General features: G+C 47.5%; 1 protein-coding gene across 1 annotated transcript in view; it reads left to right on the top strand.

The window, feature by feature from the left end:
• Positions 1-22,209, top strand: part of NISCH (nischarin) — a 246,820-nt gene extending 224,611 nt beyond the window's left edge. Inside the window, exons 18-21 of the mRNA XM_069206092.1 lie at positions 9,836-9,989; positions 14,030-14,158; positions 19,278-19,439; positions 20,564-22,209. Coding sequence (XP_069062193.1) covers positions 9,836-9,989; positions 14,030-14,158; positions 19,278-19,439; positions 20,564-21,192 — 1,074 coding nt within the window. The 3' untranslated portion in view covers positions 21,193-22,209. The remainder of the gene's footprint in view (positions 1-9,835; positions 9,990-14,029; positions 14,159-19,277; positions 19,440-20,563) is intronic.
• The last annotated feature ends 2,457 nt before the right edge of the window (positions 22,210-24,666 follow it).

Genomic DNA, 24,666 nt, shown 5'->3' with positions numbered 1-24,666 from the left:
GGTCAAAGAGGTGCCCAAAATACATAGGCTTCAATGGAGAGAAGGGGGTGCCCCGGTTCCAGTCTGCCAGCAGGTAAGTACCCGTGTCTTCGGAGGGCAGACCAGGGGGGTTTTGTAGGGCACCAGGGGGGGACACAGGTCAGCACAAAAAGTACACCCTCAGCAGCGCGGGGGCGGCCGGGTGCAGTGTGCAAACACGCGTCGGGTTTTCAATGAGAGACCAAGGGGTCTCTTCAGCGGTGCAGGCAGGCAAAGGGGGGGCTCCTCGGGGTAGCCACCACCTGGGCAAGGGAGAGGGCCTCCTGGGGGTCACTCCTGCACTGGAGTTCCGATCCTTCAGGTCCTGGGGGCTGCGGGTGCAGGGTCTTTTCCAGGCGTCGGGATTTCAGAGTCAGGCAGTCGCGGTCAGGGGGAGCCTCGGGATTCCCTCTGCAGGCGTCGCTGTGGGGGCTCAGGGGGGACAACTTTGGTTACTCAGTCTTGGAGTCGCCTGGGGGTCCTCCCTGTAGCATTGTTTCTCCACCAGTCGAGTTGGGGTCGCCGGGTGCAGTGTTGCAAGTCTCACGCTTCTTGCGGGGATTGCAGGGGTCTTTAAATCTGCTCCTCTGTAACAAAGTTGCAGTCTTTTTGGAACAGGGCCGCTGTCCTCTGGAATTTCTTGTTTCTTTTGAAGCAGGGCAGTCCTCTGAGGATTCAGAGGTCGCTGGTCCTGGAGAAAGCGTCGCTGGAGCAGGTTTCTTTAGAAGGCAGGAGACAGGCCGGTAGGACTGGGGCCAAAGCAGTTGGTGTCTTCTTTCTTCTTCTGCAGGGGTCTTTCAGCTCAGCAGTCCTCTTCTTCTGGTAAGTTGCAGGAATCTAAATTCTTAGGTTCTGGGGAGCCCTTAAACACTAAATTTAAGGGCGTGTTTAGGTCTGGGAGGGCAGTAGCCAATGGCTACTGTCCTTGAGGGTGGGTACACCCTCTTTGTGCCTCCTCCCTGAGGGGAGGGGGGCACATCCCTATTCCTATTGGGGGAATCCTCCTTCTACAAGATGGAGGATTTCTAAAAGTCAGAGTCACCTCAGCTCAGGACACCTTGGGGGCTGTCCTGACTGGCCAGTGACAACTCCTTGTTTTTCTCATTATCTCTCCCGGACTTGCCGCCAAAAGTGGGGGCTGGGTACAGGGGGCGGGCATCTCCACTAGCTGGAGTGCCCTGGGGCATTGTAACACGAAGCTTGAGCCTTTGAAGCTCACTGCTAGGTGTTACAGTTCCTGCAGGGGGGAGGTGTGAAGCACCTCCACCCAGAGCAGGCTTTGTTTCTGTCCTCAGAGAGCACAAAGGCTCTCACCGCATGGGGTCAAAAACTCATCTTTCAGCAGCAGGCTGGCACAGACCAGTCAGCCCTGCCCTGAACAATTGGGTAAAATACAGGGGGCATCTCTAAGGTGCCCTCTGTGTGCATTTTTTAATAAATCCATCACTGGCATCAGTGTGGGTTTATTATTCTGAGAAGTTTGGTACCAAACTTCCCAGTATTCAGTGTAGCCATTATGGAGCTGTGGAGTTTGTTTTTGACAGACTCCCAGACCAAATTCTCTTATGGCTACCCTGCACTTACAATGTCTAAGGTTTTGCTTAGACACTGTAGGGGCATAGTGCTCATGCACCTATACCCTCACCTGTGGTATAGTGCACCCTGCCTTAGGGCTGTAAGGCCTGCAAGAGGGGTGACTTACCTATGCCACAGGCAGTGTGAGGCTGGCATGGCACCCTGAGGGGAGTGCCATGTCGATTTAGTCATTTTCTCCCCACCAGCACACACCAGCAGTGTGTCTGTGCTGAGTGAGGGGTCCCCAGGGTGGCATAAGACATGCTGCAGCCCTTAGAGACCTTCCCTGGCATCAGAGCCCTTGGTACCAGGGATACCATTTACAAGGGACTTACCTGGGTGCCAGGGTTGTGCCAATTGTGGAGACAATGGTACATTTTAGGTGAAAGAACACTGGTGCTGGGGCCTGGTTAGCAGGGTCCCAGCACACTTCTCAGTCAAGTCAGCATCAGGCAAAAAGTGGGGGGTAACTGCAACAGGAAGCCATTTCTTTACACAAGCCCCCCCCAGCCCACAGGCCAGGAGACTCAGCCAAAGCTGGGAGAGTCTTCCTAGTCTGTCAGGCGAGGAAGAGTAGAGGAAATAGGCTGGTTCGTTGCAGGGCCTACTCTGCCTTACATCCTCCTGTTCAGGTCATTCCCTCTGGGGAACTGACCCACTTCCACAGTGATAGGACCTATTCTGAATAGCCTCTTGTCTGTATCTTTAATGTCTCCACCCATTCTCTCTATTTTGGGGTTAGAGGTATCCACCTCTGCTAATCTTATTTCAGCCAGGGTCGCCCCTAGCTTACCCAAAGAGGTTACCCAGAGCTGGAGTAACCCCACCATGACCAACAAGGTCAGGGGGCCTAACTTGTTATTTGGCATGGGGTCAGACCACCATGTCAAGGATATTGCAGCCATAAAGGCTAACACCCAGCAGAGGCCACTGACAGCTGTCAGTGCCCAGAACCACACCTTTAGCTCTTCACCTATAAGGGAAGTCGCTAAGTTACAGGCTTCTTTGGGTTCAGGGTGCCTGTCTGCTGTATTAGTGTGGGGGATTACCACATCTTGTAGTAAACACCCTTCTTCCACTCTTTCTTCTGTTAGCTGAGGAGCCACCCACTCAGGCTTAACAGTTGCCTGACTAGCCAGGACTTCTTGTGGGTCAGGTGGGACTTTACCAGTGCCACTTGTGGAGTTCTCCCCTACTGGAGCAGAATCTCCTTGGCTTGCTGGAACCTTGGCTAAAGGTTGTCCACCTTTCCTACTCTGTTTTCTTTTTCTTCTGGGGCCTACTTGCAGTTACTGCAGGGGTAGCACCTCCAGAATCCTTGGGAGAGGACTGGCACTGGACCAGTTCCTCTCTTGGGCTCTGACTAACCTCTGGGTAGTCATTTCCAAGGAGACAATCAAGGGGGAGGTCTGTACTGACTACCACCCTTCTCCAGCTAAAAGTCCCACCCACTTCTATGGGCACAAAAGCCACAGGCCTATCAGTGACCCTGTCTGGGCTAACTCTTACTCTGGCAGTCTCACTTGGGATGTACTGGTTTGAGAACACCAGCCTGTCATGCACAATAGTGTGACTGGCACAAGTGTCTCTCAGGGCAGTGGCTGGGATTCCATTCACCAGTAGGTGGTGGAAGTGTCTACTTCCCTCTGGAATCTCCAACTCACCTGTTGGGCCCTTTTTCCAGTTGAAGGCTATGAAGACCTCCTCATCTGAGGAGTCATCCCCAATGGCTACACCCCTGGGATTTTGCTAGGGGGTTTGTTTTTGGGACAAGAAGTGTCCTTGGTGTGGTGCCCTGTCTGTCTACAGTTATGGCACCATGCCTTAGTGGCATCCCAGTTCTTACCCTGGTACCCACCTTTGTTTTGGGTTGTGTCTCGGGCCCACCCACCTGGTCTGGTTTTGGGGGGCCTACAGAGGACTCTTTTTCTTTGTTTCTAGTGTCACCCACTTTCTCCTGGGGAGGCTTTGTAACCCCTTTCTTTTGGTCACCCCCAGTGGAAGTTTTGGTTACCCTAGTCTTGACCCAGTGGTCTGCCTTCTTTCCCAATTCTTGGGGAAAAATTGGACCTAGGTCTACCAGATACTGATGCAACTTTTCATTGAAGCAGTTACTTGAAATGTGTTCTTTCATAAACAAATTATAAAGCCCAACATAGTCATGCACTTCATTTCCAGTTACCCAACCATCCAGTGTTTTCACTGAGTAGTCTACAAAATCAACCCAGGTCTGACTCGAGGATTTTTGAGCCCCCCTGAATCTAATTCTATACTCCTCAGTGGAGAATCCAAAGCCCTCAATCAGGGTTCCCTTCATGAGGTCATAAGATTCTGCATCTTTTCCAGAGAGTGTGAGGAGTCTATCCCTACACTTTCCAGTAAACATTTCCCAAAGGAGAGCACCCCAGTGAGATTTGTTCACTTTTCTGGTTACACAAGCCCTCTCAAAAGCTGTGAACCATTTGGTGATGTCATCACCATCTTCATATTTAGTTACAATCCCTTTAGGGATTTTTAACATGTCAGGAGAATCTCTGACCCTAGTTATGTTGCTGCCACCATTGATGGGTCCTAGGCCCATCTCTTGTCTTTCCCTTTCTATGGCTAGGATCTGTCTTTCCAAAGCCAATCTTTTGGCCATCCTGGCTAACTGGATGTCCTCTTCACTGGGATTATCCTCAGTGATTTCAGAGAGGTTGGTCCCTCCTGTGAGGGAAACAGCCTCTCTGACTATTATGTTTGTAGACCGGGCTTGAGAGGCCCTGTTCTCCCTAGTTAGGACTGGTAGGTGGGAATTTTCCTCCCAGTCACTATCTTCATCCTCTGTGATACCATCCTCAGAGGGGTTGGCCTTTTCAAACTCTGCCAAAAGCTCCTGGAGCTGTAGTTTGGAAGGTCTGGGGCCCATTGCTATTTTCTTTATTTTACAGAGTGACCTTAGCTCCCTCATCTTAAGATGGAGGTGAGGGGTGGTGTCGAGTTCCAACATATTCACATCTGTACTAGACATTATGCTTCTAAAAGTTGGAATACTTTTTAAGAATCTAAAACTAGTTCTAGGTTCTAATTCAAACTTTTAAACTCTAAAAGAAATGCTAACAGGGACTAACACAAGGCCCTAGCAGGACTTTTAAAAATTTAGAAAAATAATTCAAATTGCAAAAATCAATTTCTAATGACAATTTTTGGAATTTGTCGTGTGATCAGGTATTGGCTGAGTAGTCCAGCAGATGCAAAGTCTTGTACCCCACCGCTGATCCACCAATGTAGGAAGTTGGCTCTGTATGCACTATTTCAAAGTAAGGAATAGTATGCACAGAGTCCAAGGGTTCCCCTTAGAGGTAAGATAGTGGCAAAAAGGGATAATACTAATGCTCTATTTTGTGGTAGTGTGGTCGAGCAGTAGGCTTATCAAGTGTTAAGCATTTGTTGTACATACACACAGGCAATAAATGGGGAACACACACTCAGAGACAATTCCAGCCAATAGGTTTTTGTATAGAAAAATATATTTTCTTAGTTTATTTTAAGAACCACAGGTTCAAATTCTACATGGAATATCTCATTTGAAAGGTATTGCAGGTAAGTACTTTAGGAACTTTGAATAATTACAGTAGCATATATACTTTTCACATAAAACACAAATGGCTGTTTTAAAAGTGGACACAGTGCAATTTTCACAGTTCCTGGGGGAGGTAAAGTATTGTTAGTTTTTGCAAGTAAGTAACCCACCTACAGAGTTCAGATTTGGGTCCAAGGTAGCCCACCGTTGGGGGTTCAGAGCAACCCCAAAGTTACCACATCAGCAGCTCAGGGCCGGTCAGGTGCAGAGGTCAAAGAGGTGCCCAAAATACATAGGCTTCAATGGAGAGAAGGGGGTGCCCCGGTTCCAGTCTGCCAGCAGGTAAGTACCCGTGTCTTCGGAGGGCAGACCAGGGGGGTTTTGTAGGGCACCGGGGGGACGACACAGGTCAGCACAAAAAGTACACCCTCACAGCGCGGGGGCGGCCGGGTGCAGTGTGCAAACACGCGTCGGGTTTTCAATGAGAGACCAAGGGGTCTCTTCAGCGGTGCAGGCAGGCAAAGGGGGGGCTCCTCGGGGTAGCCACCACCTGGGCAAGGGAGAGGGCCTCCTGGGGGTCACTCCTGCACTGGAGTTCCGATCCTTCAGGTCCTGGGGGCTGCGGGTGCAGGGTCTTTTCCAGGCGTCGGGATTTCAGAGTCAGGCAGTCGCGGTCAGGGGGAGCCTCGGGATTCCCTCTGCAGGCGTCGCTGTGGGGGTTCAGGGGGGACAACTTTGGTTACTCAGTCTTGGAGTCGCCTGGGGGTCCTCCCTGTAGCGTTGTTTTTCCACCAGTCGAGTCGGGGTCGCCGGGTGCAGTGTTGCAAGTCTCACACTTCTTGCGGGGATTGCAGGGGTCTTTAAATCTGCTCCTCTGTAACAAAGTTGCAGTCTTTTTGGAACAGGGCCACTGTCCTCTGGAGTTTCTTGTTTCTTTTGAAGCAGGGCAGTCCTCTTAGGATTCAGAGGTCGCTGGTCCTGGAGAAAGCGTCGCTGGAGCAGGTTTCTTTAGAAGGCAGGAGACAGGCCGGTAGGACTGGGGCCAAAGCAGTTGGTGTCTTCTTTCTTCTTCTGCAGGGGTCTTTCAGCTCAGCAGTCCTCTTCTTCTGGTAAGTTGCAGGAATCTAAATTCTTAGGTTCTGGGGAGCCCTTAAATACTAAATTTAAGGGCGTGATTAGGTCTGGGAGGGCAGTAGCCAATGGCTACTGTCCGTGAGGGTGGGTACACCCTCTTTGTGCCTCCTCCCTGAGGGGAGGGGGGCACATCCCTATTCCTATTGGGGGAATCCTCCTTCTACAAGATGGAGGATTTCTAAAAGTCAGTCACCTCATCTCAGGACACCTTGGGGGCTGTCCTGACTGGCCAGTGACTCCTCCTTGTTTTTCTCATTATCTCGCCTGGACTTGCCGCCAAAAGTGGGGGCTGAGTCCAGGGGGTGGGCATCTCCACTAGCTGGAGTGCACTGGGGCATTGTAACACGAAGCCTGAGCCTTTGAGGCTCACTGCTAGGTGTTACAGTTCCTGTAGGGGGGAGGTGTGAAGCACCTCCACCCAGAGCAGGCTTTGTTTCTGTCCTCGGAGAGCACAAAGGCTCTCACCGCATGGGGTCAGAAACTCGTCTCTCAGCAGCAGGCTGGCACAGACCAGTCAGCCCTGCACTGAACAATTGGGTAAAATACAGGGGGCATCTCTAAGGTGCCCTCTGTGTGCATTTTTTTATAAATCCAACACTGGCATCAGTGTGGGTTTATTATTCTGAGAAGTTTGGTACCAAACTTCCCAGTATTCAGTGTAGCCATTATGGAGCTGTGGAGTTCGTTTTTGACAGACTCCCAGACCATATTCTCTTATGGCTACCCTGCACTTACAATGTCTAAGGTTTTGCTTAGACACTGTAGGGGCATAGTGCTCATGCACCTATGCCCTCACCTGTGGTATAGTGCACCCTGCCTTAGGGCTGTAAGGCCTGCAAGAGGGGTGACTTACCTATGCCACAGGCAGTGTTAGGCTGACATGACACTCTGAGGGGAGTGCCATGTCGACTTAGTCATTTTCTCCCCATCAGCACACACAAGCTGGCAAGCAGTGTGTCTGTGCTGAGTGAGGGGTCCCTAGGGTGGCATAAGACATGCTGCAGCCCTTAGAGACCTTCCCTGGCATCAGGGCCCTTGGTACCAGGGGTACCAGTTACAAGGGACTTACCTAGGTGCCAGGGTTGTGCCAATTGTGGAAACAATGGTACATTTTAGGTGAAAGAACACTGGTGCTGGGGCCTGGTTAGCAGGGTCCCAGCACACTTCTCAGTCAAGTCAGCATCAGTATCAGGCAAAAAGTGGGGGGGTAACTGCAACAGGGAGCCATTTCTTTACAATATCATTGAGAGATACCGGTTTCGAGTGGAGTTCAGGCCTCATGTATGCCTTTCCGCCCATACCACTTCTGCCCAGGAAGAAGATCAAGAAGGACCAAGTTAGTTTAAATAATCCTTTTGGCTCCAGACTGGGCTTGGAGAGTCTGGTACCCTGAGCTTCTGAAAATGAGCATTGATCCTCCGATCGGGGTGCTCCTTTGGGAGGATCGTCTGTTGAAGCAGCAGGGGAGGGTTCTCCATCCGAAACCTGTCAATTCTACGCCTTCTTGAATGGAGGTTGAGCGGTGGCAGTTGACAGCCTCCGACTTCTGAAGTCTGTAATAGTATTCTGGCAGTCAGTCGTTTGTCTACCTAAATGGTATACACCTGCTGTTGGCAAAAATGTATAAAATATTGTACAGAGAAGTCTATAGATCCTCTTTCTGCTTCTTACTTTGTTCTTTTCATTTTGTACCTTGCCCAGCAGGACTCTGCTCTAGGCACTCCTCAGGGGTTACCTCTGCTCTGTCCGCCTTCCTGCGGCTCCCTGACCAATCATATTTAAGTCCCCTATTGTAAATGGGTTCCTGAAAGGGCTTGTACATACGTTTCCTCCTGGGCCTTTCATCATGCCTCAGAGGGATCCTAATTTAGTTGTCACATACCTCACGTGTGCTCCCTTTGAGCCACTGCACAATTGTCCCCTCCGACTGCTTACCATCAAGACGACAACATCTGCCTGGAGTGTGAGTGAGCCGCAGGCTTTGTCATCCAAGGCTCCCTATCTTATGGTATTCCCGTACAAGGTGGTGCTTTGCACCCAGGCCTCTTTCCTACCTAAGGTGGTGACCCTATTCCGTTTGGGACAATCTTCACCCTGCCCACCTCTTATGCTCCTCCACATCCCTCTAAAGAAGAGGAGCAACTCCACCTCCTGGACTCAAAATGAGCACTGTCGTTCTACGTTGACCGCATAAGAGTTCCGGGTGGACAACCAACTTTTCGTGGGCTATGTGATAGCTAAAAAAGGTCGGGCACTTCAGAAACCAACCATTTCAGGCTGGGTTGTTCTCTGTCGTAAGATCTGTTATGCCCTGCGTGAGAAGCAGCCTCCCAAAGGATTATAAGCTCATTCCATCAGGGGAAAACTGCGACCACATCGTTAGCTTGTGGAGTGCCAGTTCTGGACATCTGCCAGGCAAGAACGTGGACGTCCCTGCATACATTTTCAAAACACTACTACCTGGACGGTCCAGTCCACAGAGATGGTCATCTTGCTTGTTCGGTCCTGCAGGACTTCTTAGTGAGGTTAAGTTTGTCCACAGCCCACCACCAGGATGGCATTGCTTGGGTATCTATTCAAAGGTAAGACATCTGCAGCTAGAAGCCTCTAGCAGATGAACAAGTTACTTAACTTTGGTAACGCATTATCTGGTAGAGGCTCTATCTAGCTGCTGATTCCTTACAGACCCACCCATGCCTCCCCGCCCTGTGGACAGATTTCCAGGGTTAGGGTTGTTCCCCTTTCAGGGCCCTAGTTTGGACAGTCATCCGTTTACTTCATGGCTCTGCGCTCCTGGCGTGGAAAGTCATGAAAATGAACTGTGTGCCTGGGTGGTGCCTACATAGGTGACTGTGATGTCATTCCTGGCACCAATGACAGTGCCACGCAGAACCAAACCAAGTCACCCAAAGGCACGCGGGGATACTGCTGATGCAAATGTTTCCAGATCCAGTCTGACATCTGGGAAATTCAAAGGAAAGGAATCTGCAGCTAGATATTGTCTCTACCAGATAATGCGTTACCAAAGGCAAGTGACTTGTTCATTTGTAGTTTCTCAAAATAATGTGGCCTCCTCCTATATTTAGAATGGAAGTAGCTTGAAAATTCAATGTTAATTTTAAAATGGTAGGTAAATCCTTCTGCAATAAGGTGCTTCCTGAAGCAATACAAGGCCCTCCTTGCTTTAACATCATTTTCCTTTTTTCAACATCTTGGCATCTGAGGGTCCTCTGCAATTATTTCAGTCTTAAGAAATCTGGGTCCTTGTGCTGTCCAAAGCAATGTCTCTTGCTTCCTCCTGCACACATCCCATCCCCAACCACGACTCCTCTTTTATCAAAGATGTAACTTTTATGGTTCCAGGAGCCTTGAAACAGCTATGCATAGTAAGACCAGGCCCATGAGTTCATCCTCCTATGTTCTATTTAAAAGATTTGCTAAATACTATATATTCTTAGTAGAAAGTTTACGATTCCCCTTTGAGTAGATGTGAAATGTGAGCCCACTTAAAGTTTTTTTATTTTTTATTTGCCTTCTAACTTCCAGGTGGAGAACGAGGAGCTGAGACATCTCATGTGGTCTTCTGTGGTGTTTTATAAATCGCCCGATGTGGAGGTGACCGCGTGTGTGCTGCTGTCTACCAAAGCTGTTTACTTCCTGTTGGATGACCGCGTGGCTCTGCGTAACGAGCACCAGCTAGGTAGGGCCGGACCCTGGTATGTTTGTTGTCTAAAGATGTTGGGGAAGGTTAACTCATTCCACTTCCTTTTGCTGCTAGTGTCCTGTTTACATTTGCTGCATTTCCTGTTGGAGCTCCACTGCAGACAGAAGACTGCATGAACACCGGGGGTGTGAGGCACTAGTACCCTTGTTCACACCCTGCAGGACCACAGTGGTGGTGGACAGGACCCCTGTCAATCCTTGCTGGTCTGTACATGGGGGTATTGATTTGATGGAAGGTGCTCTATGCGGGCCCACAGCAAGCACTATTCATTCAGGGAAACACTTCATCCCACCGTAGTTTCTGTCCTCATCCTGGTGTTTGCCTACAGATGGGACACCTGCTGCTCAGTGACGTGACCAGTGAAATTGGTTGCCACACCCCGGCAGCCCACCTGGAAATCACCCGGTGCCCAGCAACCTTGCTCTGGTCCTGACACTACATAGTCTTCAGGCAAGGGTACCCCAGCAGCCCTCCTCAGCAGCTAGTCCGCTCCTTCCCTCAAGGCTGGCACAGGATAGCTCTTCTGGCTGGATGCAGAACTTTCCAGGTCATGACCCTGGTGAAGGGGAATTAGCAATCATGGACCTGATCCTTGCAGCACAGAAGAGTGTCTCGGTCCCCACAGGTGTGGATTCCTAAGGTGCTAGTAGAGACGTCTTGGCACAATGGCTGTTCCCATCTTCATTCTAGGGTTTCACACACTTGGGTGTTCCAGGCATCCACTTCTGGGACTAGTTTCAAGCAGTTCCTGCCTTTGCTTGTTTCTGCCAGGTTGGCTGAGAACTGGCCTAGGGGTGGAGTTGGGAGTCCCTGGTCAGAGGCAACCACAACCTAAGGCACAGAGGTGCAAGTGGCTTCCCCACATTAACCTGGAGTGAGTCACTTGCAGAAGAGAATGAAGCAGGAAGAGGTGGCTCAGGTTTTCCTGCACTAAAAGTGACCCTGCGCCTCCTCTACTGCACTCCCTCAAGGCTGGTCCAGATCATGGGACACAAGGAAAAAGCCCTGCAGTTTCCATTGTTGTCGCGAGCTCTCTGTGCCTCCCTCTCAGGTTCCTCTCTGGTGCAGGAACGTGTAAGACAAGTACATGTACAGCCTTCTGCACTTCCACACATGCACTAGTCATTCATGTCCCACATGGATGTACATATAAACAGACGTGACCCCATTGTGCCTGCCCTCGGAGCCATCTATGCTGGCCGGCTACTTCAGTCCTCTGCGTTGGCCATCAGGCGATCCATGTGACAGGACACTTTCTGCTGACTATACAGGGGGAATGTCAGATCCAGAATGGCCCCACTCACCATTCCTCCACTAAGGGAACCTGCTTTGGTGGGAGCTCTTGCACCTTACATACCTGTGAGATCAGGAGTATGGTTGTCAAAAAAGAAGACCATTAGCAGTCGGCTGGAATTCGTGAAAGCAGCAAACTGGCTCTTCCACAAATCATGATTTCTACGAACTCCCCGCTGAAAGTTTGAGCTGAGATGACCATCTGCAAATGTGTCGATCACACTCTACACGCGCCCTGTATGTTTGTTAGTTTAGGTATACAGGGAGTGCAGAATTATTAGGCAAGTTGTATTTTTGAGGATTAATTTTATTATTGAACAACAACCATGTTCTCAATGAACCCAAAAAACTCATATCAAAGCTGAATATTTTTGGAAGTAGTTTTTAGTTTGTTTTTAGTTTTAGCTATGTTAGGGGGATATCTGTGTGTGCAGGTGACTATTACTGTGCATAATTATTAGGCAACTTAACAAAAAACAAATATATACCCATTTCAATTATTTATTATTACCAGTGAAACCAATATAACATCTCAACATTCACAAATATACATTTCTGACATTCAAAAACAAAACAAAAACAAATCAGTGACCAATATAGCCACCTTTCTTTGCAAGGACACTCAAAAGCCTGCCATCCATGGATTCTGTCAGTGTTTTGATCTGTTCACCATCAACATTGCGTGCAGCAGCAACCACAGCCTCCCAGACACTGTTCAGAGAGGTGTACTGTTTTCCCTCCTTGTAAATCTCACATTTGATGATGGACCACAGGTTCTCAATGGGGTTCAGATCAGGTGAACAAGGAGGCCATGTCATTAGATTTCCTTCTTTTATACCCTTTCTTGCCAGCCACGCTGTGGAGTACTTGGACGCGTGTGATGGAGCATTGTCCTGCATGAAAATCATGTTTTTCTTGAAGGATGCAGACTTCTTCCTGTACCACTGCTTGAAGAAGGTGTCTACCAGGAACTGGCAGTAGGACTGGGAGTTGAGCTTGACTCCATCCTCAACCCGAAAAGGCCCCACAAGCTCATCTTTGATACCAGCCCAAACCAGTACTCCACCTCCACCTTGCTGGCGTCTGAGTCGGACTGTAGCTCTCTGCCCTTTACCAATCCAGCCACGGGCCCATCCATCTGGCCCATCAAGACTCACTCTCATTTCATCAGTCCATAAAACCTTAGAAAATCAGTCTTGAGATATTTCTTGGCCCAGTCTTGACGTTTCAGCTTGTGTGTCTTGTTCAGTGGTGGTCGTCTTTCAGCCTTTCTTACCTTGGCCATGTCTCTGAGTATTGCACACCTTGTGCTTTTGGGCACTCCAGTGATGTTGCAGCTCTGAAATATGGCCAAACTGGTGGCAAGTGGCATCGTGGCAGCTGCACGCTTGACTTTTCTCAGTTCATGGGCAGTTATTTTGCGCCTTGGTTTTTCCACACGCTTCTTGCAACCCTGTTGACTATTTTGAATGAAACGCTTGATTGTTCGATGATCACGCTTCAGAAGCTTTGCAATTTTAAGAGTGCTGCATCCCTCTGCAAGATATCTCACTATTTTTGACTTTTCTGAGCCTGTCAAGTCCTTCTTTTGACCCATTTTGCCAAAGGAAAGGAAGTTGCCTAATAATTATGCACACCTGATATAGGGTGTTGATGTCATTAGACCACACCCCTTCTCATTACAGAGATGCACATCACCTAATATGCTTAATTGGTAGTAGGCTTTCGAGCCTATACAGCTTGGAGTAAGACAACATGCATAAAGAGGATGATGTGGTCAAAATACTCATTTGCCTAATAATTCTGCACTCCCTGTAGATTTCTGTCGATGCCTTGCAGTAAGTATGTGTGTCGTCTTTGTCCTGGGGGCCTGCACTAGTTAAAAGATACTTATTCTACTTGTTAAAACCTATGTTTAGTTTCACTCAACAGTTGAAGAAATGTCTGCCAATGGTAGTTTACTTTTGGTGGCCACCACCTCCCCCCACATTCCCCCTCCCCCAAAGCCTCGTCTTGTGTAACTCATTGTGAGGACCTTGACTTGTTTTTTGTTAATAATTGAATATAATAGAAATCTACCGTTCCCATGGCAGCACGCGCCTGCTTAGCCATTTATAAACTGGTTGTCCGTCTGTCCCTGGTCAGGTTTTTTCATCTTCGTTAGACTTTGTCCGGACGCTTTCTGGGCTGAATCAGTTTTTGCGACTCTTGTGGAAAACCTTCTGAGTCTGCAAGTTATTTGCCTCTTCCCGCCCTGCAGCTTCATGGCATAACACAGGTCCTTGCAGCCCCTATGACGCAGGGGACCTACCACCCTTTCAAACCCTTTCTCACCCCCAACCCTTCAGGAGCACCCATTCAGCCCAAGGCCAATGAATATTTGTGAGATATTAGACTCCAGTCCCCTCATCAAATTCTGCAGGCGGCCCCAACGTTTTGTTACGCCACTGACCACGCGGCTTCTTCTGATGGACAGGAGCGTCCGAGTGCTTCACAGGAGACATCTAGTTACACAGAGGTCTACTTCCCGCTCACCATGGGCCGTGTGACCCTGGGCATCTAACGGGCTGCTCAAACATAAGAGATGTCTGTCACTTACTAAGTACTCTAGGCCTATAGTGAGCTCTGTGGTGTCCATCCATCGACTGCTACTCATGAGAAGAACTATAGTTGCACAGGAATCAAATCTTTTATTAAAAATATGTTGTTTTTTTACTGCTTAGACTTTTGGAACCAAAAAAGTGCGGATTATGAAACCAGCCCCTTCCACCTGTCCCACTGCTTCACGCTGAAGCTCGTCGACCTGCAGTCAGTCAACGTTGGACTCTTCGATCAGTATTTCCGGTTTGCGGGTGAGAAACTTTTAATGACTTTTGTAAATTACAAGTACTCCTGAAGGTAAATCTTACTCCAGGTTGTAGCAATGCACAAGGGGGGGGCTCCTTTCACCTCTGCCAGTGAATCCCCACTCCCCCTGCCACCTTGCCCCGCATACTTGGGACCCCAACAAAATTCCAACCACATTTGTAATTCTTTGAAATAGAAAAGCAAACCAAGTAGTTGGACTGATTCAGAAGTACCCAAGAGAGAAGTAAGAAAGAAGTACCCCAGAGAGAAGCAAGTAGTTGGACTGATTCAGAAGTACCCCAGAGTGAAATAAGTAGTTGAAGGACTGATTCAGAAGTACCCCAGAGTGAATCAAGTATCTGTACCCCAGAGTGAAGCAAGTAGTTGTAGGACTGATCTAGAAGTACCCCAGAGTGAAGCAAGTTCTTTGTACCCCAGAGTGAAGCAATTAGTTGTAGGACTGATTTGGCTGTACCCCAGAGTGAAGCAAGTAGTTGAAGGACTGATTCATAAGTACCCCAGGGTGAAGCAAGTATTTGTACCCCAGAGTGAAGCAAGTAGTTGAAGGACTGATTCAGAAGTACCCCAGAGTGAGGCACATAGTTGAAGCACTGATTCCGAAGTACCCCAGAGTGAAGCAAGTAGTTGAAGGACTGATTCAGAAGTATCCCAGAGTGAAGTAAGTAGTTGTAGGACTGATTCAGAAGTACCCCAGAGTGAAGCAAGTATTTGTACCCCAGAGTGAAGCAAGTAGTTGAAGGACTGATTCAGAAGTACCCCAGAGTGAATCAAGTATTTGTACCCCAGAGTGAAGCAAGTAGTTGTAGGACTGATTTGGCTGTACCCCAGAGTGAAGCAAGTAGTTGTAGGACTGGTCTGTAATTACCTCAGAGTGAGGCAAGAAGTTGGACTGATTCAGAAGTACCCCAGAGTGAAGTAAAGCAAGTAGTTGAAGGACTGATTCAGAAGTACCCCAGAGTGAGGCACATAGTTGAAGCACTGATTCAGAAGTACCCCAGAGTGAAGCAAGTAGTTGAAGCACTGATTCAGAAGTACCCCAGAGTGAAGCAAGTATTTGTACCCCAGAGAGATGCAAATAGTTGTAGGACTGAGTCAGAAGTACCCCAGAGTGAAGCATGTATTTGTACCCCAGAGTGAAGCAGGTATTTGTACCCCAGAGTGAAGCAACTATTTGTACCCCAGAGTGAAGCAAGTAGTTGTAGGACTGGTTTGTAAGTACCCCAGAGTGAGGCAAGAAGTTGGACTGATTCAGAAGTATCCCAGAGTGAAGTAAAGCAAGTAGTTGAAGGACTGATTCAGAAGTACCCCAGAGTGAAGCAAGTAGTTGAAGCACTGTGTCAGAAGTACCCTAGAGTGAAGCAAGTATTTGTACCCTAGAGTGAAGCAAGTATTTGTACCCCAGAGTGAAGCAAGTAGTTGTAGGACTGATTTGGCTGTACCCCAGAGTGAAGCAAGTAGTTGTAGGACTGGTCTGTAATTACCTCAGAGTGAGGCAAGAAGTTGGACTGATTCAGAAGTACCCCAGAGTGAAGTAAAGCAAGTAGTTGAAGGACTGATTCAGAAGTACCCCAGAGTGAGGCACATAGTTGAAGCACTGATTCAGAAGTACCCCAGAGTGAAGCAAGTAGTTGAAGCACTGATTCAGAAGTACCCCAGAGTGAAGCAAGTATTTGTACCCCAGAGAGATGCAAATAGTTGTAGGACTGAGTCAGAAGTACCCCAGAGTGAAGCATGTATTTGTACCCCAGAGTGAAGCAGGTATTTGTACCCCAGAGTGAAGCAACTATTTGTACCCCAGAGTGAAGCAAGTAGTTGTAGGACTGGTTTGTAAGTACCCCAGAGTGAGGCAAGAAGTTGGACTGATTCAGAAGTATCCCAGAGTGAAGTAAAGCAAGTAGTTGAAGGACTGATTCAGAAGTACCCCAGAGTGAAGCAAGTAGTTGAAGCACTGTGTCAGAAGTACCCTAGAGTGAAGCAAGTATTTGTACCCTAGAGTGAAGCAAGTATTTGTACCCTAGAGTGAAGCAAGTATTTGTACCCCAGAGAGATGCAAATAGTTGTAGGACTGCGTCAGAAGTACCCCAGAGTGAAGCAGGTATGTGTACCCCAGAGTGAAGCAGGTATGTGTACCCCAGAGTGAAGCAGGTATGTGTACCCCAGAGTGAAGCAAGTATGTGTACCCCAGAGTGAAGCAAGTATTTGTACCCCAGAGTGAAGCAACTATTTGTAGGACTCGTCTGTAAGTACCCCAGAGTGAGGCAAGAAGTTGGACTGATTCAGAAGTACCCCAGAGTGAAGTAAAGCAAGTAGTTGAAGGACTGACTCAGACGTATCCCAGAGTGAAGCTAGTAGTTGAAGCACTGATTCAGAAGTACCCCAGAGTGAAGCAAGTTGCTGTAGGACTGATTCAGAAGTACCCCAGAGTGAGGCACATAGTTGAAGCACTGATTCAGAAGTACCCCAGAGTGAAGCAAGTAGTTGAAGGACTGATTCAGAAGTACCCCAGAGTGAAGTAAGTAGTTGAAGGACTGATTCAGAAGTACCCCGGAGTGTAGCAAGTAGTTGAAGCACTGATTCAGAAGTACCCCAGAGTGAAGCAACTAGTTGAAGCACTGATTCAGAAGTATCCCCGAGTGAAGTAAGTAGTTGTAGGACTGATTCAGAAGTACCCCGGAGTGAAGCAAGTAGTTGAAGCACTGATTCAGAAGTACCACAGAGTGAAGCAAGTAGTTGAAGGACTGATTCAGAAGTATCCCAGAGTGAAGTAAGTAGTTGTAGGACTGATTCAGAAGTACCACAGAGTGAAGCAACTAGTTGAAGCACTGACTCAGACGTATCCCAGAGTGAAGTAAGTAGTTGAAGGACTGATTCAGAAGTACCCCAGAATGAAGCAAGTAGTTGTAGGACTGATTCAGAAGTACCCCAGAGTGAAGCAACTAGGTGAAGCACTGATTCAGAAGTATCCCAGAGTGAAGCAAGTGTTTGTACCTCAGAGTGAAGCAACTATTTGTACCCCAGAGTGAAGCAAGTAGTTGTAGGACTGGTCTGTAAGTACCCCAGAGTGAGGGAAGAAGTTGAAGGACTGATTCAGAAGTACCCTAGAGTGAAGTAAGTAATTGAAGCACTGATTCAGAAGTATCCCAGAGTGAAGTAAGTAGTTGTAGGACTGATTCAGAAGTACCCCAGAGTGAAGTAAGTAGTTGAAGGACTGATTCAGAAGTACCCCAGAGTGAAGCAAGTAGTTGAAGGACTGATTCAGAAGTACCACAGAGTGAAGCAACTAGTTGAAGCACTGACTCAGACGTATCCCAGAGTGAAGTAAGTAGTTGAAGGACTGATTCAGAAGTACCCCAGAATGAAGCAAGTAGTTGTAGGACTGATTCAGAAGTACCCCAGAGTGAAGCAACTAGGTGAAGCACTGATTCAGAAGTATCCCAGAGTGAAGCAAGTGTTTGTACCTCAGAGTGAAGCAACTATTTGTACCCCAGAGTGAAGCAAGTAGTTGTAGGACTGGTCTGTAAGTACCCCAGAGTGAGGGAAGAAGTTGAAGGACTGATTCAGAAGTACCCTAGAGTGAAGTAAGTAATTGAAGCACTGATTCAGAAGTATCCCAGAGTGAAGTAAGTAGTTGTAGGACTGATTCAGAAGTACCCCAGAGTGAAGTAAGTAGTTGAAGGACTGATTCAGAAGTACCCCAGAGTGAAGCAAGTAGTTGAAGGACTGATTCAGAAGTACCCCGGAGTGAAGCAAGTAGTTGAAGGACTGATTCAGAAGTACCCCAGAGTGAAGTAACTAGTTGAAGCACTGATTCAGAAGTACCCCAGAGTGAAACAAGTAGTTGAAGGACTGATTCAGAAGTACCCCAGAGTGAAGTAAGTAGTTGTAGGACTGATTCAGAAGTACCCCAGAGTGAAGCAAGTATTTGAAGGACTGATTCAGAAGTACCCCAGAGTGAAGCAACTAGTTGAAGCACTGATTCAGAAGTACCCCAGAGTGAAACAAGTAGTTGAAGGACTGATTTAGAAGTATCCCCGAGTGAAGTAAGTAGTTGAAGGACTGATTCAGAAGTATCCCCGAGTGAAGTAAGTAGTTGTAGGACTGATTCAGAAGTACCCCAGAGTGAAGCAAGTATTTGAAGGACTGATTCAGAAGTACCCCAGAGTGAAGCAAGTATTTGTACCCCAGAGTGAAGCAAGTATTTGAAGGACTGATTCAGAAGTACCCCAGAGTGAAGCTAGTAGTTGAAGCACTGATTCAGAAGTACCCCAGAGTGAAGCAAGTATTTGTACCCCAGAGAGATGCAAATAGTTGTAGGACTGAGTCAGAAGTACCCCAGAGTGAAACAAGTAGTTGAAGGACTGATTCAGAAGTATCCCCGAGTGAAGTAAGTAGTTGTAGGACTGATTCAGAAGTACCCCAGAGTGAAGCAAGTATTTGAAGGACTGATTCAGAAGTACCCCAGAGTGTAGCAAGTTTTTGTACCCCAGAGTGAAGCAAGTATTTGAAGGACTGATTCAGAAGTACCCCACAGTGAAGCAAGTATTTGAAGGACTGATTCAGAAGTACCCCAGAGTGAAGCAAGTATTTGTACCCCAGAGTGAAGCAAGTATTTGAAGGACTGATTCAGAAGTGCCCCAGAGTGAAACTAGTTGTAGGACTAATTCCGAAGTACCCCAAAGTAAAGCGTAAACCTTCTAGCTGGCCTTTGCAAGCTCGGCTTGGTATTAAGACCATTTGAATAGGATGATAAACATGGAAATATCCGTATGGCATTGCCTCGTTGCCACAACAAATGGTAGTCCTCATGCTGGCCAACAAGAGCTTTAGGCAGCAACCTTGACAATGGACCACATCCCTCTCCCACTTGCATGTGGATGACAACTCTTTGCTCGCCTTGTGAGGACTAAGTGTGCAACCATAGCTGTTCGAGCACAAACACATCATCACCCACTCATGCCGCCTTCGGAGTCTGCCTAGCCCCCACTTCACCATTGTATGTAAAGTCCCCCTGGGCCTGGTCTGGTCAAACCTCAGGATGTCACCACCCAGAATGTGTTTCTTTTTTCATCTATTAACCAAGCCCTGCTTGTGTTGCAATTGCAGGTCCTGCAGCGGGTCACATTGTGACCTGCCTGACCAGGGACAGTTACTGCACCCACGCCTTCCTCCAGCACCTCATGGCCGTTCTGTCACTGCTGGCACGCACGCCGTCCCCAGAACCAGCGGAGAAGGATTTTTATTCTGAATTTGGGAACAAAAATACAGGTACTAAGTTGATTAATTTTAATATCTTTAAATGCTTTTATTTTGTTATGGCTGGGGTTAGCAGTTGGCCTGATACATCGCGGTAATGAGGGAAGACCTGAGTAGTGGGCCCGGAGATTGTAAGGGAAACTTAGCGACGCCAAACCTCAGTGTTAACATATATCTGTGTGTGACAACATGCTCACTGAGGGAAAAGGCTGTGAGTGTCAGAAGCAGGGGGTAGTCGGGACAGGCTAGAATTGGGTGACAAAACTCTTGGAAGATAAACCTGTGATCTGGTCAATTATCCAGAATCTAGAAAAACAAGATTCTGAAGCAGGAAAAAAACACTCAATTCAGATATTGGTAGAAAACTGTGCAAAGTTTAGGAAAACTGTTGGTCTTAGAATTGACCTCTAAGTCTGCATAGAGTCCACCACACCGTTCATTGAGTACTCGGCGCTTGCTCTGAAGAGTCGAGCAGATTACAAGCTCTCCATGAAAGAGCAGCATTTAGTAGAACAATGAAAAGATGACTGTCCAGCAAAAACACCCACTCAGATGTCTGGATCTGTGGTCTCTGGCAGAAATTTCACCCCGTCCCTTACAAGGGAATGTGTTATTTCTGGGAAAGTTCAGAATTAGGTCAGTTTCTGGCCAAATGAGTTTACAGGTAGCCTATACGCCAAAGATGGCTGCCTCCCTCACACAGCCCCCATTTACAGATGCAGTTGAGCCTGTCGAAGCTTCAAGGCTGTGTAACAGTTGCACAAGCACTAAACATCTTCAATGAATGGCAGGAAAAATGGGAACTTCAGACAACAGATATCCCTCTCCCAACCATTCTGAAAAAACAAAGTTCCAAAGCAGCCTTCCATGAAGCCCTAAACCCACCCGCCCCCTTCCTCTCCGAATCTGCCAGCCCATGCTCGCTGCAGCTATTAGCCAGGCGCCTTCCCTGGAGAGGGTATGATCTCTGGCCGGTGTGTTGTAATTTCCCAGTTCCGTTGTCTTGATGGGTGTCTTAGTGTCTCAGGTCAGATGATTTGTTCTGAGTTTGTTGCTTCAAGGGGAGAATTCAACAGACTCCCAGAAGAGCGTCTTTTTTTGGTTTCGACTCACTTGAAACCTGTTTTGTCTTTCAGGTAAAATGGAGAATTATGAGGTGATTCACTCCAGTAGAGTGAAATTTATTTACCCAAGCGAAGAAGAGATTGGTGACCTGACTTTCATTGTGATGGAGAGGATGGGCACCTTGGGCAGCTGCCAGTCTCTGAACATCTTGCTCTATGTTTTGGCTTTCCAAGTCAGTCCTTTAGGCGACCACACTCAGGCGGGCAGCTCCCTTCAGCCAAAGACGCTCATCCTGACCAGCTCGGATCTCTTTCTCTTGAATGAGGACTTCATCAGCTACCCGCTGCCAGACTTTGCGAAGGAGCCCCCCAAGAAAGACAAGTATCAGTTTGTGGATGGCCGAAGGATCCGCGACTTGGATCGAGTGCTTATGGGATATCAGACCTATCCCCAGGCCCTGACGTTTGTGTTCGACGATGTCCACAATCACGATCTGATGCAGAGCCTGACCCTGAACCACTTTGGCGAAGCTTTGGGTACCCCAAAGAAGAGTGCTCAGGGAGACAGCGTGGCCAACAGGGAGGTGCAGTGGTGCATTTTCATACCAAGCGCAGATTGTCGCGAGAAGCTTATCTCACTGCTCGCTCGGCAGTGGGAGATCTTGTGTGGTCGCGAGCTCCCACTGGAATTAACCGGCTAGTTGAAGTCATTGTGGTGGGACATGAAGCATAGAGAGTGGTTTGAGTACCCAGGAGCTACCTGGTCACCGATGAGTGTTACTTCTGAACTGTTACTTCTGTACATGCACAGTGAAGCCGGTCTTCATTATGAGAATGAAATGTACTTTCCAAATCTGTTTTTCGTGCGTCATAAGAGACTAAACGTGCACTAACTGATGGGAGTATAGTTTTATAATTTGGAAATATCCCTACGGAAGCACTTTTCTTTCTTATACAGGGCTCGACAAGACTGTTTTTTACAGATTGAAGTTGTTGTTTATTTGGAGGTGCCTGGACATCTGAAGATCTGACCGTGGAGTTAGCCTTTTCTCAATGCCCCGGTGCAGTTGTTTACATTGTTGACTGTCCTCTTCCTCATGGTGATTGCCTGCTGTTGCCAGAAGAAAGCATCCCGCTAAGACCACCAGGTGCTGGTCTATGATGGTGAAGCCACCATGTCTCTGTGGTCATCTGGCACTTGCTGGAAGCTGTTCAGTCTGTCGCAGTCCGCTCCGTGGATAGGGGTCCTGGCTCACTTGTGACTGCAGGAGCCACCACGCGTGGACCACTGGTGCTAACTCCCGACTGGCTTCACTGTGCATGTAATGGTCCAGAGCGCTGTGAGGACGCCGAGGGCTGGCCAAAGCTTCTTTTAAAACATTTGGCAATGTCTAAATGTGAGAACTGAGTGATTTGTTGCGTTTTGTATGTTGAGCGTGAGCACAAAGTTACGTCACGGCATCCTGGGAACTTGTATTTGGAAATGTAGGAGTCTGAACACTACACCTTGTTGTCTAGGGCTATTCACACCAGTGCTCATTCTGATCATGTCCTTTCTACGTCAAGTCTGAGTCATCTTCTGTAAATAAGGCCAGGCGCACATTGCATGCGAGGTGTTCAAGTGCAATGCCATTTGTATAAGAATATTTTATTGCATATGCTGCTAACACTTAATTTAAAACATTATGGTAACTTTTAAATAAATCTTTATAAAGGGGTCACATTTGCTATTGTCTGTTAATTAATGTAATTTTTCTTGCAGTTTATCAACAACATATTAAAGTTAAACCGTGAATAATTATTTTGGGACTTTTGCGTGGTGTTACAATCCCCGTCTTTTTCAGAGCACCCAGTTATATTACAAATTTTACCAATAGGTGCAATATGTGCCTTCTATGGGTAGGTATCTTTCAGCTCTTACAAGAACTCTAATATTGGAAGTTATTAAATATTAGGTTTATAATTAATCAAAGTTCATTCAATAAATGTTATTTTTTGATCAGTTATCTTATAGAAGGACAATACGGCATGTGAAATGTTTCTGTTTATTGGTAATTCCACATAATATCTTCAAAATCCATGATGATTTCATACATTAAGTGGACTCCTATTCCATCATAAAAACAGTCAAAACTTCTTTCACAGAAAAATCCGCTTTTTCAGTGGTATAAGTAAATTGACCATTATCACCTTTTTGAAGCCCACAAGCCTATTCGTTTTCCCAGATTCCCAGGTCAGCAATAGAATATCCATGTGGTTGTCGCAATCCTACAACAGTAGGTCTTTCTGACCAAACATTGTGGTCACTTCCAGGATCAGGGTGGTTCGTGGTGGGCGGCAGCACATCTGCGTTCCAAGCCGTGGTTTTTACGTTCTTGGAGTCAGTGAGCACCGTACAAGGACTTGTGGGCCGCAGGATTGACGGGCTTCTAATACCCTTGACTTGTGTAGTCACCGGAGTTCAGTCCTATAGTCACAGCCCCAGGATGTCTCCCTTTGTGTAGCGCACTGAAGCCGAAGAGACCCAGACCCAAGGAGTCAGTGCTCCGAATTAAACGCTAGCGAACTAAGCTTTGATTCATCTGAGGCACCTCTTCTCAGCACTTTGATAAGGTTTGTCCTTATTTGTTGTGAGAAAGTTTCACAATCCTTATTCAGACATTCATCCAGAAGCCTGGACCTGCCCCACTGGTTCTTGTCTCCTCATCCTTTCCAAGCCTGTCCACCACTGAGACCGCCGGTCTGACAACTCTGCGCCCCTCTGTGTAGGACGCTGGTGGAGGCCCAGACACAGAGCGGATAATCCTAGTCACAGGCGACAAAGGCCGATTCTTGGAGTACACACCACTTGAGCTGATATTTGCGAAGTCTCATCTGCCACCACAGGGGATCTCTGGCTCAGTTTTGAGCTCTCTGGGACTCAACGCTATGAGACTTTGCTGTTTGTCATTCTAAGCGTAGAAGAATTTGTGTTCTTGGGCACCTTTGCGGCAAGAAGTCTGCATGCAGCTCCTGCCAGTCCCTGCACTTGTGTTCTGAGCAGCAGTGGGCCCAGTCTACTCGGTCACCTTAGTTAGAATGAATCCAGTCATTTGGGTTCAAATATTGTCCCTTCCGCCTTGGTGTAACCAAAGTATGAGTGACTTGTAGTGATGGACCCAGGATCTTCTCTTGGACAGAAATGGCAAGTTTCTGGCCAGCGCTCATAATGACCAATGGTATCAATCTGGTTTGAAAGATCTTGAGAGTACAGCTCAATGCATGGAGTGCGAGGATAATACGCAGGAGACGGGCTCAGTTGAAATAGCTTTATTGCAGAACCCCAACCTCAGGGAGCACAGTACTCGCGTACTGTCCTTCTTCTTGCCCCAAAGGCTCTCCACTCGCCTCTGGAATACGTAGTTGACCGCATTCCTGGAGCTTCGAGCTCGAACAATTACGTTCCAACCCAACACATCTTCCCCCACAAAGAAACACAAAAGAACTGTACATTAAATGTGCATTCATGGTGGAACTCCACCTACAATCACATTTTAAAAACCTACCAGCATAAATCTCAGTAGGAAAAAGAGGAAAAAACATAGCAAAAACATTGAAGACAAGATAGAAACATATTATGATACAAAATTAACCAACGACCCCAAGAATAAAATCATTGGACTTCGTTAGCGCTACAATCTTCCTACCCAATTTGGTAATCTTCGAACTTTAATCGATCACATTCAATCAATCCGGTACATGTATAGCCTGGGTTAAAACCCGTGGGGTCTCAAGGCGCTGTCGAGGGCGTGCTGATCATTCGAAGAGCCAGGTCCTGAGGTCCTTCCTGAACTGCTTCAGCGAGGGGGCCCGTCTGAGGTTGAGTGGGAACATTCCCTCCAGCCACACCAGAATTACTTCAAACCCCCCTCTTTGGACTGTTGGAAGAAGAAGAGTTATTACTCGACTCTGAAGAATTATCATTTACTTCTACTTCTCCATTCAACTCTACTACTCCTGACTTAATCCCCCTCCAGTGGACCTAAACATTTCCCTCACAAACTTTAAAATTCCACAACCAACTTTTCCCCTTCTTTAACCTAGAACTGCTCTCACCACGCAGAAAAGTCCACATTGAGCAAGTTTACTTATTTACCACTACTCCCGATTACTGAACTTGAGAGTGAGTGCTTACT

Source organism: Pleurodeles waltl, chromosome 9 (genome assembly GCF_031143425.1).
Source record: "Pleurodeles waltl isolate 20211129_DDA chromosome 9, aPleWal1.hap1.20221129, whole genome shotgun sequence".
Taxonomy (NCBI): domain Eukaryota; kingdom Metazoa; phylum Chordata; class Amphibia; order Caudata; family Salamandridae; genus Pleurodeles; species Pleurodeles waltl.
The sequence above is the reverse complement of the archived record's forward strand: the minus strand, read 5'-3'. Positions and strand labels throughout refer to the sequence as shown.